The 17,623-nt window shown below is 38.3% G+C and overlaps 1 protein-coding gene across 6 annotated transcripts in view; it reads left to right on the forward strand.

Annotated features, from left to right (window-relative positions):
- Positions 1–338: 338 nt before the first annotated feature.
- DENND1B (DENN domain containing 1B) overlaps positions 339–17,623 on the forward strand; it is a 266,752-nt gene continuing 249,467 nt past the window's right edge. The window contains exons 1-2 of one of the 6 annotated variants that reach the window (XM_013058106.2): positions 339–472; positions 9,273–9,337. In XM_013058106.2, coding sequence (XP_012913560.1) covers positions 417–472; positions 9,273–9,337 — 121 coding nt within the window. In that variant the 5' untranslated portion in view covers positions 339–416. Of the gene's footprint in view, positions 473–6,861; positions 7,145–7,223; positions 7,728–9,272; positions 9,338–17,623 lie in introns of those variants that run through there. The other 5 variants (XM_004756206.3, XM_004756208.3, XM_013058105.2 and 2 more) reach the window with 5 other exon arrangements.

The raw sequence follows: 17,623 nt of genomic DNA on the forward strand, positions 1-17,623 counted from the left end.
TTGATCATTTCTCAATTTATATTAAGATTAGGGTTACTTATAGGGGTTATTGATTTTGTTGGACTATCAATGTCATGTAAGATGCCTTTATATGCTTCCTTCCAGTAAATTCTAATGTTGTGGCTCACTGGATGTGATTACACATTCTCTTGACACTATTAAATGGGTGTGAGTGGAATTGCCATATAGTAAAGATGTTTTTATTTATGTGGAATGTCCGGTGGGTGGGGCTAGGAGATTCTTTCCCAGGCGTTGCCACAGGGTTACAAAAACATTACTCTGTTTCTTGTAACCCAAGTGAGGCTCCTCAAACAGTCCATGAAGAATATTTGTCGCCTCTGATTACAGTCCGTTGGTGATACTCTACTTCAAGTATTTTTTTTTTCTTAACTCCAAAGATTATTTAAAGTTTTCCAATGTCTGGCAGATGTCAAGATAAAGATAAAGATGAACTAGCAGAAGCTGGTCAGAGGTAAGAGAATTTGATTATATAATTTTGGGCAAATCACCTGAAACACAGGTGAAAGAGAGTACCTTGCTGTATATTTTTGAGAATTTTACTGCCTTTTCCACTAAAAGTTTAGCAGCAAAAGAAACATTATTATCATTTCCTACTTGAATTTTATAAATATTTGGATATGTTCAGATTTGCTAATAAAGATGCTAAGAATAATCTGAGTCTTTTTTGTCTCCAAAACTGGAAGACACTTTTTTTTTTTTTTTTTTTTTTTTTTTTTTAGCATTAGCTTTCAAATTAACACTGAATGCTAACTTCATAGGCCATGAGTTGTGACAGAAACAGGAGAAGCATACTTTCTGGAAAGGTATTATTCCCAAATATTCTCTTCTACTATCTCTCTATTGAAAAGTACTTCAAGTGCCATTTTGAAGTAGAATTTCATCTGCAGATTCAAATTCATAATGTTGCTGTTAAGTATAAAAAGAACAATATTTTTGGAGAATGTTCTTAACAACTCTTCCTCAGTTGACACTAAAAGGCAGTTACTGTTAAAATATTTTCAAGATTGCCTTCTAAGTACTTCAAGAAAATTTGACTTATTACTTCACATAAAGGTGATATCTATCTATCTATATGTACTATTAATAAATTTCACCCAATAACATTAATAGGAGACAATACAGAGTTAGATTCTACGAAATGTCTGACTTGGATATACACTGACTGTAACTCATGAGGGAATATGTCCAAAAGTTTATTTCTAAGTTAATTGTTTGGAACTCAAAACTTTGATATAAATGGTGAGGCTCACAGCCCATGAGTCTCGGTAAATTTTAGTGAAGCTGAAGAATTATTAACAGTATTATATAAAAAATACCATTCTAGAGTTTACAATATTGTTTCTCTTTCTACACTCCATAAAGGGAAGGAGTTATCAGGGCAGGCACTCCTGGGTATTAGTGACTCTTCATTTATGTCTAAGGCAAATTTCCACACAGATATATTGTACAAACAGATGAGGGTTAGCGGACCAGGAGTTACCTTTATGGTTATCCCAGTACATTGGGAAGGATATGTATCTCACTAAAGGCATTGAACTTAGATTCCCCCCACACCATTAGTACATAAAAATATACTATTCAGGGACTATTTGGGTATGTCTTAAACAAGTTGGAGATTATTAGGTAGAAAAAAAGTTCTTACTAGTACCTTTAAAATGATAGCATATTGAAAACTAGGCAATTGTGATATCTTATCAAAACTTCTACTGACAATAATTAAAAATTTAGAATTAAATACTCTAAAAATTACTAAATGCATTCAAGAGTAGTCAAGGAAATAAGGAATACTTGGTGGTGGGGTGTGTGGGGGGTACAGGTTGGGAATAAATAAAAGTAGCCATCAGAGCCACTGTTCATCTTGAGGGTATTGGTTATGCTAGATGAGCTGGGCACCTGCTATTATAGCTTCATGGGGCTTGAGGACCTTCCTAATGCAGGAAGTTCAATAGGATTGAACTTCCAAAGGGAATTCAACCAAAGGGATTCAACCAAAACCAATTGTGTCAAAACACTGGAGCAGAACTGGACATGAAGAGACAGAATCTTCAAGGATTCATAACTATAAGTCAGCTCTCACGTGAGTGGTTTGAGAAATTTCCAGTTAAGAACTTAGTATGAAAGGGCCCTGACTGGGTAGTGACACCCCCCAGACATCTACCAACAGTAAATGAATATTCTTTAGAGAAAACTCCTCTTTTCAGATCTCACTTCATCTCCACATATAAAACTCCAAGGATCAGGTAACATAAAAAGTAGTCACCAAACAGAAAAAAAACAAGAGACTATACAGAAAAACCAGCAGAAGAAAGTCAGATAGTAGAATCAGACTCACAAATGCTTCAGATATTGGAATTATCAGAAAAGAGACTGAAAATATGTATGTTAGATATATCTTAAAAAATTAAGGAGATACTTAAAATATGAATGAAGAGAAAGTAGATTTAAAATAACCAAACAGAGCTTTAGAAATGAAAATAATACACATTAAAACCTAAATGGATATCTTTAACAGAAGATTTAACAGCTAGAGAAAGAAGTAATGAAACAAAGATATCTGCAAAATTATCCAGAAGTCAGCCTCAAAAGATTGGAAACAAACAAACAAACAAACAAACAAGAAAAACCTATGAAAGAAATGTTAAGAGACATAGAGTGTAAATGAGAATGTGTGTATAGTAAGAGTCCCAGAAGGAAAAGGGAGAAAGAATGGAGTTCAGAATTTTCCAGGACTGATGAAAGTTAATTTTAAAGGGTTTTAAAGCTTTTTGTGCTGCCTGAGAGAAGGCTGATGAATTGATAAATTATGAATTTAATCAATTAAAATTTGCCTGTTAAAATTCCTAGGATAACCACTAAATAAATAGGAATAGAGTATATAACTTCCAAACTAAATCTAGGAGAAGTGGCAACATAAAGACAAACTGTCAATAATCCTAAAGAAGGCAATGGTGAAAGAAAAAAAAACAAACATAGATCAGAAGAAAACAAATGGAGAGCACAACATTAGAAGGCAGAAATAAACTGAAATATATCAGCAATTATAAAACATGCAATGTCTAAATGTTTGATCTGAGTCAAAGATTATTAGACCAGACTAAAAGTCAAAATGAACACTAATTAGATAATCTGAAATGTAATGATTTAGAAAATTTTAATGTAATAGAGTGGAAAGAGTTATACCAATACTAGACAAATACTAATCAGAGGAAAGCCATTTACATGCTAATGCAAAAGCATTACTAGAATCAAAGAAAGTCACAACATAATGAAAAATTTGCCAGGCAAATAAAATAATTATAAACCTCTGTGAATATAACAACACAGGTCCCAACCACATAAAGCAAAAATAGACAGAACTATGAGATTGACAAATTTGTCATCACATTAAGAAATTTTAAGTCATCTCTCCCATGAAGGAATTGTTAAGCAGATGCAAATTCAGTAATAGAAGATATCAATAACATAATCATAGTAATAGAAAACATCAATAACAATCATAATACTTGATCAAGGCCTTTTGTTTGTTCTCCTATTTTTCTTAGGAGATGCAGCTTTCTAATTTAAAGAAAAACAAGTAAGTTTGGGGAAATTGAAGTTCCCCATCATGGCCACTGAAGTTTTAAATTACTTTTGGTTAAGTTGGTCCATTTAGTTTAGAAATGCACTGGAGAGGTCCCATAGTTTTTAAAACTAAAACCACTAGAGTCCCAGTAGTGGGAAGACCCACTACTCTCAAAGCAATTTGATGAGTGGGATGAGAAAAATTCCTAAACAGCAGAGTTTCAATAAGAATATTCTAGTTCCAGAAAGACTCAAACTGAAGGCCATCACAGTTCCACCAGGAAGAGTCTGGTTCTGAAAAGGAATTGGAGTTGAAGGCCAACACACTTCCAACAGGCACAGTTCCACTAAAAACAATCTGCTTCTGAAAAGGAGTCAGACCAAAAAACAAACAAGTACTCTCAGAAAGGAGAGGCCTTAAAAATAGAACCTGAATAAAGCCTGGAGAGCTCAAACACAAAGAAAGCAGAGCTCTAAATCCAGGAAAAAACTTACCCTCAAACTCCAGGGTTGGCAAGAAAGCAATGGGCCCAGTTGACTCTGTGGCATCTATTTTCTCACCAGCCTCAGACCTGCTGAGGGTCTTCTCTAGATCCCACTTCTGATCACCAAAGTAATGTTAACCTTAAAAATAAAACTGTCACTTATTTTTCCAACAAAAATGTGTTTATTTGGGAATAGCTGAGAATTGCAATTTGGGGCAAGCAAGCTATGGCAAAACCATAGGCAATTTCTGATCAAGGACATTTTTTAGAACACCTTGCCCAAGACCTGCTGAACATACTCTCTTTATAAACACATGTCAACAATTTAAAATGAGTTTAAAACACTGAAAAAGACTAACAGTTTATAGTTCTTTGGCATATGGTTCTGTGTTTTTTGGCGAGAACATAGGCTACGCTCTTTGACTACTGTGGTCCCGAGAAATGTTAGTATCAATAGTCAAGTAGGAAATATTATTGCTGAAATATGATCTTGTAAAGATATAATACCAACTTGAAGCCTTGCCCTTTGCACACTTCTCAATCAGTCATATCAGAAGTTCCATATGAAATAAGCATTGCTAAAATTATACTACTGGCTTCATTAAACATATCACCAATATAAGTGTACAAAAATGTCCTTTTTTAGTAATTTTTAATAAATCATTCAAATTGTGTCTGTTTTCCTATCTCTTTGACTTCAGTAATTTCAGAATAGATAAATATATCTCCTCATCATGGTTAGCCTAAGAGCTGGTTTAAAGAGATTTGGTTTATGTGTGCATATGCAGTGTTTTCCCTTTATATACTTAAGATAAATTTTAAAAAATAACATTTTCTATTATGCAGAGGTATGACAACAAATGGATAGGGAAAACAATTGTATTAATATTTCTTTACCACTAACAAATATTCCTGATGTAGGCATCCCAGGTAAGTTTCCTTTTCTTGGGAAAAGAATTAATTATAATGAAAGGAGACGTTTGAAAAATTTAGCAACACTTGGAGCAGAAGTGGTTTTTTTTACAGAATTTTTTTCAAGGCTTTGTACTATGTTAAGTACTTAGGTGGGAAGAAGCTTCATTTGGGAAAAAAAATTATGTGGTACAGACTGCCTAATTGTGAAACTGAAATCCACAGAACAATTTCTTAAAAGAGCACACCAGTGTGTAGTACTTTTAAACTTGAATATCACATTGCTCATGTGATATACAAGTAATAATTCCCATTTAAGAAATGTAGGAACTGAGAAACTGAAGTGTCTCACCCCAAGTCGAGCTATGATAGCACATCATGCTTAAATCTAATATTTTTGTTTCCCTATTCTGTCCTGACCTTATTTTTGATTATCAGGTCTGTGTCTACGAAATAGATTTCATTTTGTTGACCAAGTAGCATCTACCTTTGGCGAGAACATTTCAGATCTGCATAACTGATTTTAATGTTAGGTGTTTGCTTCTGAAATCTTTATTTAATTCCCAAGACTCCCTGTATGACTTTCAGGTCTCATGACTCATACTCTATTCATACCATATTTGGTTTCCTCTCATCATCTTTCCTTTTGCATGAATAAAGTCTGAAGCAGCCTCTATATGGATGAAAAACACTGGGGCCATGTGTCAAGGATGCTAACGTCAGCAGGAGAAGTCTTCTCCAGAAGATCTCTGTGCTATCGTCCAGTCCTGGACTATCTTTTAAATGTGCACCGTAAGACTTTTTTTTACGTCTTTTCTCGGTAGATCCTAGATATAAGGCAGCAGACCACGATGAGACAGTACATGGCAGAAGTTAACGATCAGCATCAAGTAGACCTGTTCTCAAATCTAGCTTTGCTAGCACCTACTGGATTAGCTTGGCCTGTTTCCTCATCTATAAAATGCTGACGCAAGTATCTATCACATAGAGTTATGGTAAATACTGTGACAATACACATAACCTGCTTAACAGGTACTTTAGTGCCCTGTAAATTTGAGCTTTTTATTTTGGCCTCTGTCACCCTCAGCTGTGCCCTCCCAGAGCCCCTAGACTGCTGTTCTACTAGGCCTGCCGCGTGGAGAACGTGTCCCAAGTCCGTCTTCGGCGTGCTGCGGTCCTGTGGTCTAAGAGCGTCTGGCTTCCATATGTGCAGGCAAATGGAGCACTACCATTTTGCTACCAGACAAGGCTATTTAGCAGGTGCACATGTCTGAACATTCCTGAATCAGGAGGGGAGCAGCTCTGGATTTCAGAGAGCAGTAAGCAGGCCGCAGCTGGAGTGAGGCAGGAGCCAGGAGCATCAACTTGAGCTCCAAAGTGCAGTCTGAAGCGAAATTAAACACCCCCCAAACGACGAAGGTTCTAGCAAACAATACCTATTAATGGGTGATCCAATTCCGTGTGCATATATGGTGTGGAGAACTGCAAATCGAGGTACTATTTTCAATTACTTTGCTTCCTGGGTGGGTTGTAGCCCTGGAGCCTGGACTGGACCCAGAAAGGAAGTCGACTGGTCCAGGACTGAGGACACAGGGGGCACCTTGCGTTTCTGGCTCAGTTACAAAGCGGTTCGTGGGCCATTCTGGCCGACACTTGGCGCTCCCCTCGACCCTCTGGGCACTCTGGGCGCTGGGACCCCGCCCAGTCTCCTCCTCAGGCTACGGCCCGCGGGCCGCGCGGCCCAGGTGAGGCCGCCGGGCGCGCCCCCGCGCGCCCCTTCCCCCCTCCCGGCGACTTCCTGGTTTGCAGAAGGTGCAGGAGCCGCTGCGGGCGGCCCCGGTCGCAGGAGCTGAGAGGCCCCAGCTTCGGAGGCGGCGGGGGCGGCGGCCGGCGAAGACGGGGGCGGCGGCCGCGCCTCCGCTGTTGCTGCTGCTGTCACAAAAAGGCTCTGGGGGGTGGGGTGGGAGGCGGGGAAGCGCCGGGGGCGCCGCCGACATGGGCCCGCCGCCACCGCCGGCGTTGTGAGTAGCCTCCTTCCCCGCGGGGCGGCCGGCGTGGGCGGGGGCGGCGCGACCCTCCCAGCGCGGGACAGTGGGCTCTCGGGCCGGCGCGGGGGCGGGACGGACAGCCCCATACCGACATGTAACCATGGACTGCAGGACCAAGTGAGTGGGGGTCGCGGGCGCGCGGGAAGGGGGGTGGCGTCCCGCGGCGGCCGGCCCCCCAGACGGCGACTTTGGCCCGGCCCCCCGTGCGCGGCCGGCTGGCGGGACAGCGCTAGGCCGCAAAGCCTGCCCGGCCCCGCGTCCCCGGCCCGGCGGGGTGGGCGCCGCTCCTCGGGGACCGGCGGCGACGCCCGCATCTCTAGGTAGTGGGGGAGGCCTGGCGGCTCCTGCCACCACCCGCTGTGGGTTTCTTGTTCCTCCCGGAGTGTGGCAGACGTGACTGTCGGTTGTCTGTGTCTTGCTGCTGTCCGGGAGGGCGTCAGCGCTGAGGTTAAGCGGTTATTATTTACGGTATTTCCCTAACGTGAAAATAACCATTTCATTTTTAAGCATGGTTATCAGTTTCCAGATGTTTTCTAACAATTTTTCTTATAAAATTAAATTGGCCCCTCATAGGTGTTTACATAGGCACTGGATATATGTATGGTGCTTGCAAAATGGTATCCCAATTAGATAGTGTATTTGTGTCTGCATCAGTGGATATTTTGCATCGGGAGATTAATTATGTAAAAAAGCAATTTGAGTAAGTATGGTGATTTTGTTTTGGGTCTTAGAGGTATTAGGTTTATGTTTATTTATTTATTTTTTCCTGAAACTTACTCTGCAAAGAATTTCTTCTTCCCCTACTCCCTGTTCACACCGCCACCCCCCCCCATTTAAAATAATGAATACTACATATATTAGTATTAGTGTGAAAGGTTTGTAAAATTTCACAGTATAATTGAATCACTATTTAAGTTTTACACCTAAGAGATTCTAAAAAAATATTAGGAAAATGGGAAAATTACGTAATTTATAATTATTTTCTTCTGGGTTTGACATGGGGGGGATGCGTAAGTGTTTTAAAAAGTATACATTTTGACATTAATTGGACTATGAGGGAGGAGGTCAACTAAATGCATATTATTTCCATCGAAACAAATTAATAGTGGGTGGGCTGAGGAACTGTATATTTGCAAATTAATTTATATAGCTTGTCACTTCCTGTGATTCTAAATTCTTGTAATAAATTTAGAAAAATGAATGTTTATTTGGAAGCCAAAACTGGCATTACTTTATTAAAGGAAGTGCATATTTAAAACAGCTAATGTACAAAGACCTAAGTTCTCCTTCAACAGGAATAACAGATAGATTAACACTTTGGTCATGTGGGCACTGTGGTATCAGATTTTGCTTCATCTCTTATCTTCTAGCAGAAAGATTAAAACAGAACGGTTAAGGAAAATGTGTCTCAGTAGATTTCAGTTTGCTTTTTGAAATTAAACCAATGAATTGGTTGAATGTGTGAGAAGTTAACAAAGAAGTGGATAACTTCTGAATGAAGCAAAGCAATCTTACAGTTCCTAGTGGGAAAATAAAATATTAAGGTAGATGTCTATTTCTAATTACTCTAAATAGATGTAAAACCAGGTTTTTGTTGGTGTTTGTTGGTGGTGGTGTTGTTAGCCTTAGAGTTTATGTACAGTGCGCTACTTTATTTCAAGAGAAGCATATGCAAAGTGTCAAATTTAGGAGCATTATAGCTGTTTTATGGTGGTCTAGAACGTGGCAGGTGGAACCAGGTATTCATCATTTACATTTATACTGCAGGTCCTTTAAAAAAAAAGCCTGGGGCAGGGGGAGGAAGCCTGAGAACCTGCTGGCCAGCTTTGTTCGCAGGAAAAGGTAGAAATATTTAGGAGCATACTGGCTTTCAAATTTTGATTCAGTAAGGTAAAGTCAATGCTTTACAATTATATAGCACTTAATATTTTATAAAGTACTTCCACATAAATTTGTTGATTTACAATCCTCAGAACTATTCTTTGATGTGAGTGAGGAGGCACTTTATAGACGAGAAATCAGGCTCAGAGGTTAAATGTTTGGCCCAGGTCTCAGAACTCCTAAGCCTCTTACATTACTGAACTGGGGAAAAAAAACCTGTTATTTTCTACATTGTGCTTGTATAGTTACATAGAATACATTACAACAAAAAGATGATCAGTTTTTTGAGTTAAGAAGACATATACTCTGCAGAGATCCTTTTTTGTCATAGGAAATAAATAAAACAAAATTCTTTTTCTTTTAGGGAAAATCCAGAAAGAACCTTTGACTTGGTATTGAAAGTGAAATGTCATGCCTCTGAAAATGAAGGTATGTGTGTTTTGTTTATTCTTAAAATAACTGAGTCTATCAAAACAAGTGTTAGTGTTGTAGATGGCTAGAACATGATAGTATCAGGATAATAATGGTACTAAATGTATATTCTGCATCTAGTGTCTGACGGTACTGTTAATAAAATAGGTGCTAGGTTTTTGCCATGAGATTGTAGAAACCATGAATGTCATCTGTGCAACTTAAACTTCATGTGTACATTAGGGCCATATAACTTAGAACTCAGCTTTATCATTTGTTGATAGAGTGATCATTAGTTTTGGTAGTAGGGCACACCTTTTCATTTTCTTTCATTTGTCTTTGAAAACTTAGCTCCTTTTTTAAACATTAGTGAAAATCTCTTGCCAGTACATGGAAGCCACACCAGTTCCCTCTAATGTTTCCAGAATGCAGAATGCAGACTGAGTAGCCCCTTCTTTTGGATTTACTCCAGTAGCAAAGCACTTTCAGAGAGAGGTAAATAATGGTGTGCCATCATTTGGAAGGGTTTCACCTGCCAGCTCTATATAATTTCCTGAAAAGACAAGGACACTTTTGTCAGTTTCCCCTCCACTTTTGTCATATACAATATGTATGCATCAAGGGGTGGTGTGGTGGAAAGGAATAAGGGCTGTCTCTTGTTTATTTATTTATTTATTTTTTGATGTGTCCTTGTGTGTAATGTTTTCCAGTGTGTGATTTCACTTGCAGTGTACTTAGATGCTAGATAACATGGTGATTAAGTGTGGGATTTCGTAGAGACGAGTTGTCCATTCTAAAGACTTGGTGGAAAGTCTGCTGACACTCAGCTCCAGAAACAGACCAGCAATTATATGCTCTTAAGCAATTTGGAGCTGCACACCTTAAAATAGAGAAGCCCAACCCAGCTTGTGGTGAAGTGGGCATGGCTAATTTTAGGTAGGAAGTCATACATGTTCCTGACTCCACTGGCCCTGCCTGCTGTATTTTTGGCCTGTTTGAACTGTAGCTATGATCAGGTTTGTCCCCAGGCAGGGACTGATCCTAGGTTGTAGGGAGCTTTTTCCAATTAAAAAGGTTATCTTTTGTTGTCCTATATGTATTAAAGTTGGTCTATTTACATTCTTTCCAGGCACAACCAAGTTTTCTTTAAAGACTCAAATTGATACATGTTTTTTTTTTCAGCTCGAATTTAAATCTATTCTTTAGTGTATTTATGGTGAATAAGTCTTCAGAATAACTTATACCACCATAATGTTAGCGAAGGTGGGTGAATTAATGCTCACCCAATGTGTTTGTAAAATAGGCTAAATTACTTTAGAAAATACGATTTTTTTGTAATGTGATTTTGATACAAGGATCAATCTACCTTACATAACACCTGATCTGTGCATGTGTCAGATTGTTGTGACCTTTCCATAAAGACTTGTGAGTGTTTTACTCCTTCCTTCCTCCCTTGGCCCTTAGGAACCAGTTATTCCAGTTTTTATCTTCTTGTGCCCTTCTTTTATTTCTTTTTTGCCTTTTTGCTGTTATTATTGTTTAAATGACTACTCATTAGAAATATCTTCTTGTGTATTTTAATAGTTGATCCAGCACAGTGAAGTTGGAAATAAGACAAATGGTTAAAATAAACACTTCAGCCTCCTTATAGGTTGCAATTAATCCATCCTACCCATGTATTCCATTAATATGACTCACAGGCAGCAAATTTGAAAGATTTTTAGTAAAGCTAAAGTCAACTGTATGAAAAGCATTAACAACTTTTCTTCTTTTAGTTATGACTTAAATAGTATAAATATGGCTAATATTTTAGAGTCTAAAAAATTATGCCTTTTTGAGCTTCAAAAGGAGACTTTAATGTTTCTAAATGTTTTTATTAATTTTCTACTTTATTGATAAATATTAAAGGGAAATAGTCTAGAAATTATTAAAGAGAGTTACTGAATATTCCTATTTAACTGTCAGTAAAACCTATTTATTTATTACAAACCTGATATGTGTATCCATTTGTTTAAAGTAGGATAGTTTTTTGTTTTTTGTTTTTGCTAACATTCGCATGAATATGGGTGACGTTTTTATATAGTAATAGACCTGGAAAACAAAATGTTTTGTTTTGGGGTACAAATATAAAACCAATTTAAGTAATGAGGGAACTTAGTAGTTTATATAAGAGGAAGTTTAGAAGCAAATCATCAAAGATCCAGGTTCTTTCTGCACCTCAGCTCTGCCACTCATAGTAATTGGTATCATTGGAAGATTTAGATTCCTGTGGTTATGGGATAGTGGTCAAGAGAAGTTAGAACTCTGCTTTCTCTTTAATGACCTTGGGGTGAGAGACAGTGGCTTTTCATGGCACACTGCTTAAATCCAGAAAATTTCTTTCCCCAGAATCTTCCAGAACATTGGATCCCAGTGGCCAAAGTTGGCATGAACTTCACATTCCTAAAATAATCATTGGTGGGGTAGTGGTAGATGGGTGAATGGCGAGATTATTATGACAGATTATTATTAAACAACTGGCAAGGAATAGGCATTAGGAAATCAATTAAAATGTTCTCTGCATTTCTTAGAATATTGGTTTATTTTTTATTTTTTTTAAGATTTTATTTATTTGACAGAGAGAGAGTGCACATGAGCTGGGGTGAAGGGGGCAGAGGGAGAGGGCTTGATCTCAGGACCTTGAGATTGTGACCTGATCCCAAGGCAGACACTTAATTGACTGAGCCACCCAGGGGCCCCGCTGGTTTATTTTTTGAAGACTATCTGTTTGATCCAATAGAAGACACCATGCTCAGGATAAATTTGGTTTATGCTGAGATTGGTGATATTGCATTAAGATATTTGGCACGTTTCTCTTGTTCATTTTCTAATAGAGAGGTTCTAAATTCATTTATTTTGTGTAGTTTACTTCTTAAATATCTCCAGAGACAAATTATTATTTACATAAGTCTTACTTGGTGTTTTGAAATGATATTAATTTTTGAAATTTAACAATATAGCTAGCTCTGGTAAAAGGTGATCTTCATTTGATCTATTACTTATTTGGACTTGTTTCAAAGACAGTACATTGGTTTTTTTAAAACAACACATTTTAGAACACTGGGAAGTAGTTTCATATGGAGGGCCTCAGGAACTGAAAAAATTGCCATGAGCGTGGTTGGTTGTGTTTCCCTATCGTATTCCCTTTTGTTAGCGGAGCGGGTTCTGATGGTGTCTGCCAGACTGGTTGGCCCATATATTCACGGATGTCTCCCTGGTGGGACAACTTCCCTAATAACTTCTGCTGCAACTATCCTAGAGTGAAATGCCAAAATTTGGATCTTAATACTCTCCCTGGTAGATTTCCGAGGGAATTGCTGTTGTCACTCTTCGCTGTCTTTCATGCTTCCCAGCAGTCAGCGGCGTAGAGCTAGTAGTGATGGCCTCTCCTCAGTTTTAACAGCAGAAGTTATTGTTAACACACCGTCCCTTCATTCCCTGAAGTGGTGCAGGACTTCAGGGAACTCAGAAGTCACCCGTCCTCGATACAACGTTGACGATGCTTTCTCTTCAGGCTTTTCTTTCAGGCAGTGGCTTTGGCGCTCTAGCTTTCTTTTTTATATTTTGTTGATGACTTACCTCAAGTGGTAGTCATGCTGGTTGTACTGTGCTCAGTTGTAGCTGTCATACATGGACTAACTTTAAATCTCACAGACATCCTATGGAAGGGAAATGTTTATCTTCATTTTGCATGTGAAGAAACTGAGCACAGAGAAATGAGAAAACTTGCCCACAGTAGTCTGACTCCAGAGTCTGTATTTTAATCTGCTGTTTTGTTTTTTCTTTTTTAAGATTTTATTTATTTATTTGACAGACAGAGATCACAAGCAGGCAGAAAGGCAGGCAGAGAGAGAGAGGAAGGGAAGCAGGCTCCCCGCTGAAGGGCTCAATCCCAGGACCCTGGATCATGACCTGAGCCAAAGGCAGAGGCTTAACCCACTGAGCCACCCAGGTGCCCCTAATCTGCTGCTTTTTAATAGGTTTAATCTAAAAAGTCTGCTCTATTGTCTCTCATTGTGTAGAGACCTCGAATCAGCTCAATATAGGCTGCATTATTACCATGGGAGGAAATATTAGAGTTTAAACCATATGTGGTACGGGTATATGTAATTTTAAACAAGAATGCAGTTTCTTCTCTGAAATTAATGAATCAAGGGTAATTCTACACAAAACAATTACTGAACTTTTTCCTTATGATTATTGATGCTGGCTCAGGATATCCCCCTTCTGCACTCGCTACTCCTTGGGTTTAGGATTTATGTCTCCATGTTTGAGTCCTTGCTCTAACCGTCCTAGCTCTTTATTCGTAGTTTTCAACACATCTTTATTAGGTCTTGTTTTCTTTATTCCTGTCTCTTTAGGTGGAAGAATTTCTCTTCGAAACAAATCCTCCTTTGTTACTGACTTTCCACTTTTATAAACCCATTCAACCCAGTATCAAGTTATCTACCTTTCTGGTCGTTAGCTAGGTTAATAGCTTAACTGCCTCTTACTTTTTTCTTAAATCAGAACTTGGACCTAGCATAGTGCCAGCCACTGGTCAAATAAACAATCAGATAAATTCACTGAGAGCTGTTTGTTGTAGAAGTAATCTGAAGTGTGCGCTGGTATGACAAAAGTAGGGACAATAGAAATAAGCGACCATATATGTATCTTGGACCAGTGGGTTTATTTAGGGATAGTCTGTGCTTAAACTCTTCCCATTCAGGACCCACTTCTGCTTGCTGCCTTCTTACATTACAAGATTTATTGGGACAGTTGCTGTATATATATGTTTTGGAGTCTACCTTCAAACCTATTTGTACCCCTCCACACATAGCAAAAACCCAATAAAAAACCCAACGTTTAGAAAGTAGAATTGATGAATCATACATATGATTAAGTGGTTTAGGAGACTTTACATATTGCCTAACATGGAAGAAAAATCTGTGAGTCAAATGCGGTTACCATGTTTTTGCTCTAGCTGTGTGTTCTTGCAGAGCTCCCTCTGAGTCCCTCTCAATCTAGATGCATGTGGATGAATTGGAGTTATCACCACTGAAAGTATTAGTTTGATATCATAGATTGTTGAAGAAAATGAAACTTTCATTTTCTCATCCTTGCTAACCTGGAACAAAACTTAATGTTGTTCTTTAGAACCATACCTTTGAGATATGTCATTTAGGCTTTATAAAGAAGATAGTTAAGAATAGCTGAACTTTTGTATTTGGCTTTGGAACATTATGTGCTCCCTGACATAGCCGCCTGCAAGTCTAAGAAGCAAATCAAATGTCAATGTCCAGTATTTGTTGATTAACATTTTGATAGGGATGCTGCGGAGTTTATATTTCAGTAGTTTGATTATGACTTGTCTCATTAAGTGCTTTTATTTGTTCATATGTGCTTTAGTTTTGCTGCTTTAATCCAAGGTCACTTCTTAATTTTTAATGATGATTCCCATCGTTGCCTGTGGAGGGTGGAGCGTCTGCTGCTGTCCTCTTCACAGTGGTGTGCTGTTGGACTGGGGCTTGGAGTCTGCTGGGTGGCCCCAGTGTCACAAGTTTGCTCAGGTTTTTTCCTTGGAACATTCTTGTTTCATCGACTTTCAGGATAATATGTTCCTGATATTCTTTTGATAATATTCTCTCATTTGGGGGATTTTCTTATGTGCAAATAATATCCCTCTTTCTTTTCCTCTTGATTTTTATTTTTGATTGACAAAGTAGAGGACAATAATTTACCTTTTAAAATATACATTTTAAAGGATATACACAATATTAGCAATAGGCATTTTGGAGGTACTTTAAGCATGCAGCCATAGTTTTATGTAAAATAACAACAAAAATCAAGGGTGTTAAGTGTGAAGTATGTTCTCAATCAACCCCAAAAGAATCTTTCTTTCCTGGAAATACTTTTTAATATTTAACATTCAGAAATTTTTTCTACTTTCAGACTCTTTGGTTTGCACTAAAGTAATATTATACAAGCTAGGAGAAAGTTTTTGCTTGAAGATTTTTTTAAAGTTTTTTTTTTTTTTTTTCACTTGAGCCAGAAAGCATTAGAGATAGCTTTAAGAAACCCCTGAAATGCTGTAGTGTTCCTGTACTGTTAAGTTTAATGGTTTTCCTGTTGTTGTATTTATTTTGGACATAGACTCATAGTTTATATAAATTAAGGATAATTTGATTTATTCCAGGTGATTTAATTTTAATTTGTAGTAAAGGGTGTATTGTTTTCCATTTCTGTAGTGGTTCACTCATTTTTGCTTTGTGGGAACCTGCCAGAGGTGCTCTTCAATTGATTTTTTTTAGAGGTATTTAGGAAGTTGGTACCACTTGGGGTCTTAGGGCATATTGCAGAAGAGAACAGTGGAATAATAGAACTGGAAGTTTCCTTAAAGAGCCTCTAATACAATCCAGTAGCGGGGAATTGGCTTTGATGGACCTTAGAAGTCCTGCAACCCTGTGCTCTCAAGGTGCTGCAGGTGCCACTGTCTTCACGCTGCCCCTGACTGCATAGAGATGCTTGCTGCGAGCATGAAACAGGCCTTCCCCGTGCCAGGCACACTAGTTTGAAAGCTACCCCTCTTCTCGATACTTTTCAATAACAATTTCTTTAAGTAGGTGGTGTTAAATTAATGCATTTATCTGATTAAAGTAATTCACAGTGAGGTGTGAACAACTGATAGACAGCCCTCAAGGGAGCATTTTAATTTTAAAGAAAGCCTTGTAAAGTTGAATTAATTAAAAATATGCGGTTTGCTATAGTGGAAAGATCTCTGAACTAAAGATCAGATATGCCTCTGTCAGTTTCTAGTGAGGTTTTTACCATTTCTTCCCCCATCTGTATTGACACTCCATTTATAGTTTGTGATTAACAGCTTTAATAAGTGTGTAAGTGTATTTATGTATTCAGTGAATTTCATTAAGATATTTTTGTTATAAGCTTTCAATTAATAAAGCTATAGCATTATAGCCTTATTTACTGATTTATTTTTCTGATTTGGCTTCCAGTTAAATGTTTTACAGAAATAGAAATAAAAATGAACTATTTAGTATTTAGAGTATGTCAGTAAATGTGCTCAGAGCTTCTATTTCTAGTTTATATTCATGACAACCATATGCAGTAGGGGCTGTAAACCTTTCCATACAGGTGAGGAAATGGAAGCACAGAAAGGTTAAGTAACTTGCTTATGTCACACAGCTCTAACAGATGGGGTTGGTATTTGAACCTGTGTTTTACATTCTAGAGCCTGAACTCAACCATTACACTGTGTTGCCTTTAAAATCCAATAGTCATCCTTTTTTTTTTAATTTCTTTTTTCTTTTTTTTAAAGATTTTATTTATTTATTTGACAGAGAGAGATCACAGTAGGAGAGAGGAAGGGAAGAGATCACAGAGAGAGAGGAAGGGAAGCAGGCCCCCCGCTGAGCAGAGAGCCCGATGTGGGACTCGATCCCAGGACCCTGAGATCATGACCTGAGCCGAAGGCAGCGGCTTAACCCACTGAGCCACCCAGGCGCCCCAATAGTCATCCTTTTATAATAGCGTTGAAATTTGTCTCGACAATTTTTGAAAGTCACCTATTTAGGAAATTCCTGGCTAATTCTAGGCTTGACTAGAGTTGTTGTGAGACTAATTTTTAGTAGACATCAAAAGGTGACAATGGGAAGAAGAATGTAAACACCGTATAAGATATTCAGTCCTCTGTTGTTCATTCATTGAATGCTTCTGAGTGTCAAACACAGATGAAAAGCAGTAAAGAAGATGACTTTCTTGGAGTTTCAAATCAGTGATTGTAATAGTGTAGGAAGGGTATGTAAGAGGTTGCGGTGTGTAGCACTGAGTCTGAAGAGGGCACTAACTCAGCTCTGTGTGAGGGGAATGGGGGACAGTGGGAGACAGAGGACAGAGGGGAGAGTCAGGGATCGTCCTGAGGTGGTGGAGGGAGAGACAATTAGATACTGTCTTGTCAGTTCTCAGTTGGGTACCAGGCTGTTATTTCTCTGAAGCTGGTTGGAGTTTTACTTCATGTTCAAAATCTGGTGTGAATAAGAGTAAAGGATATATTGTTTTTAGTATAAACATTTATATCTAATGAAAATGATTAAGAAGCACTCTCTACTGCAGTGTAATATGCCCTGGCAGGGGGTTGTTCGGGTTTGGTTTTGGTTACTCACAGCCTAAAACAGTGTCTGATCTAAAGTGTGACTTACTGAGCTGTCGAAGCACTATTTTAAAGGTACTGAAATGGCTTTTAAAGAAAAGGAATAGAAATTGTAAAGG

The sequence above is a fragment of the Mustela putorius genome, unplaced genomic scaffold (genome assembly GCF_011764305.1).
Source record: "Mustela putorius furo isolate JIRA1106 unplaced genomic scaffold, ASM1176430v1.1 tig00001012_pilon_pilon_pilon, whole genome shotgun sequence".
Lineage (NCBI taxonomy): Eukaryota > Metazoa > Chordata > Mammalia > Carnivora > Mustelidae > Mustela > Mustela putorius.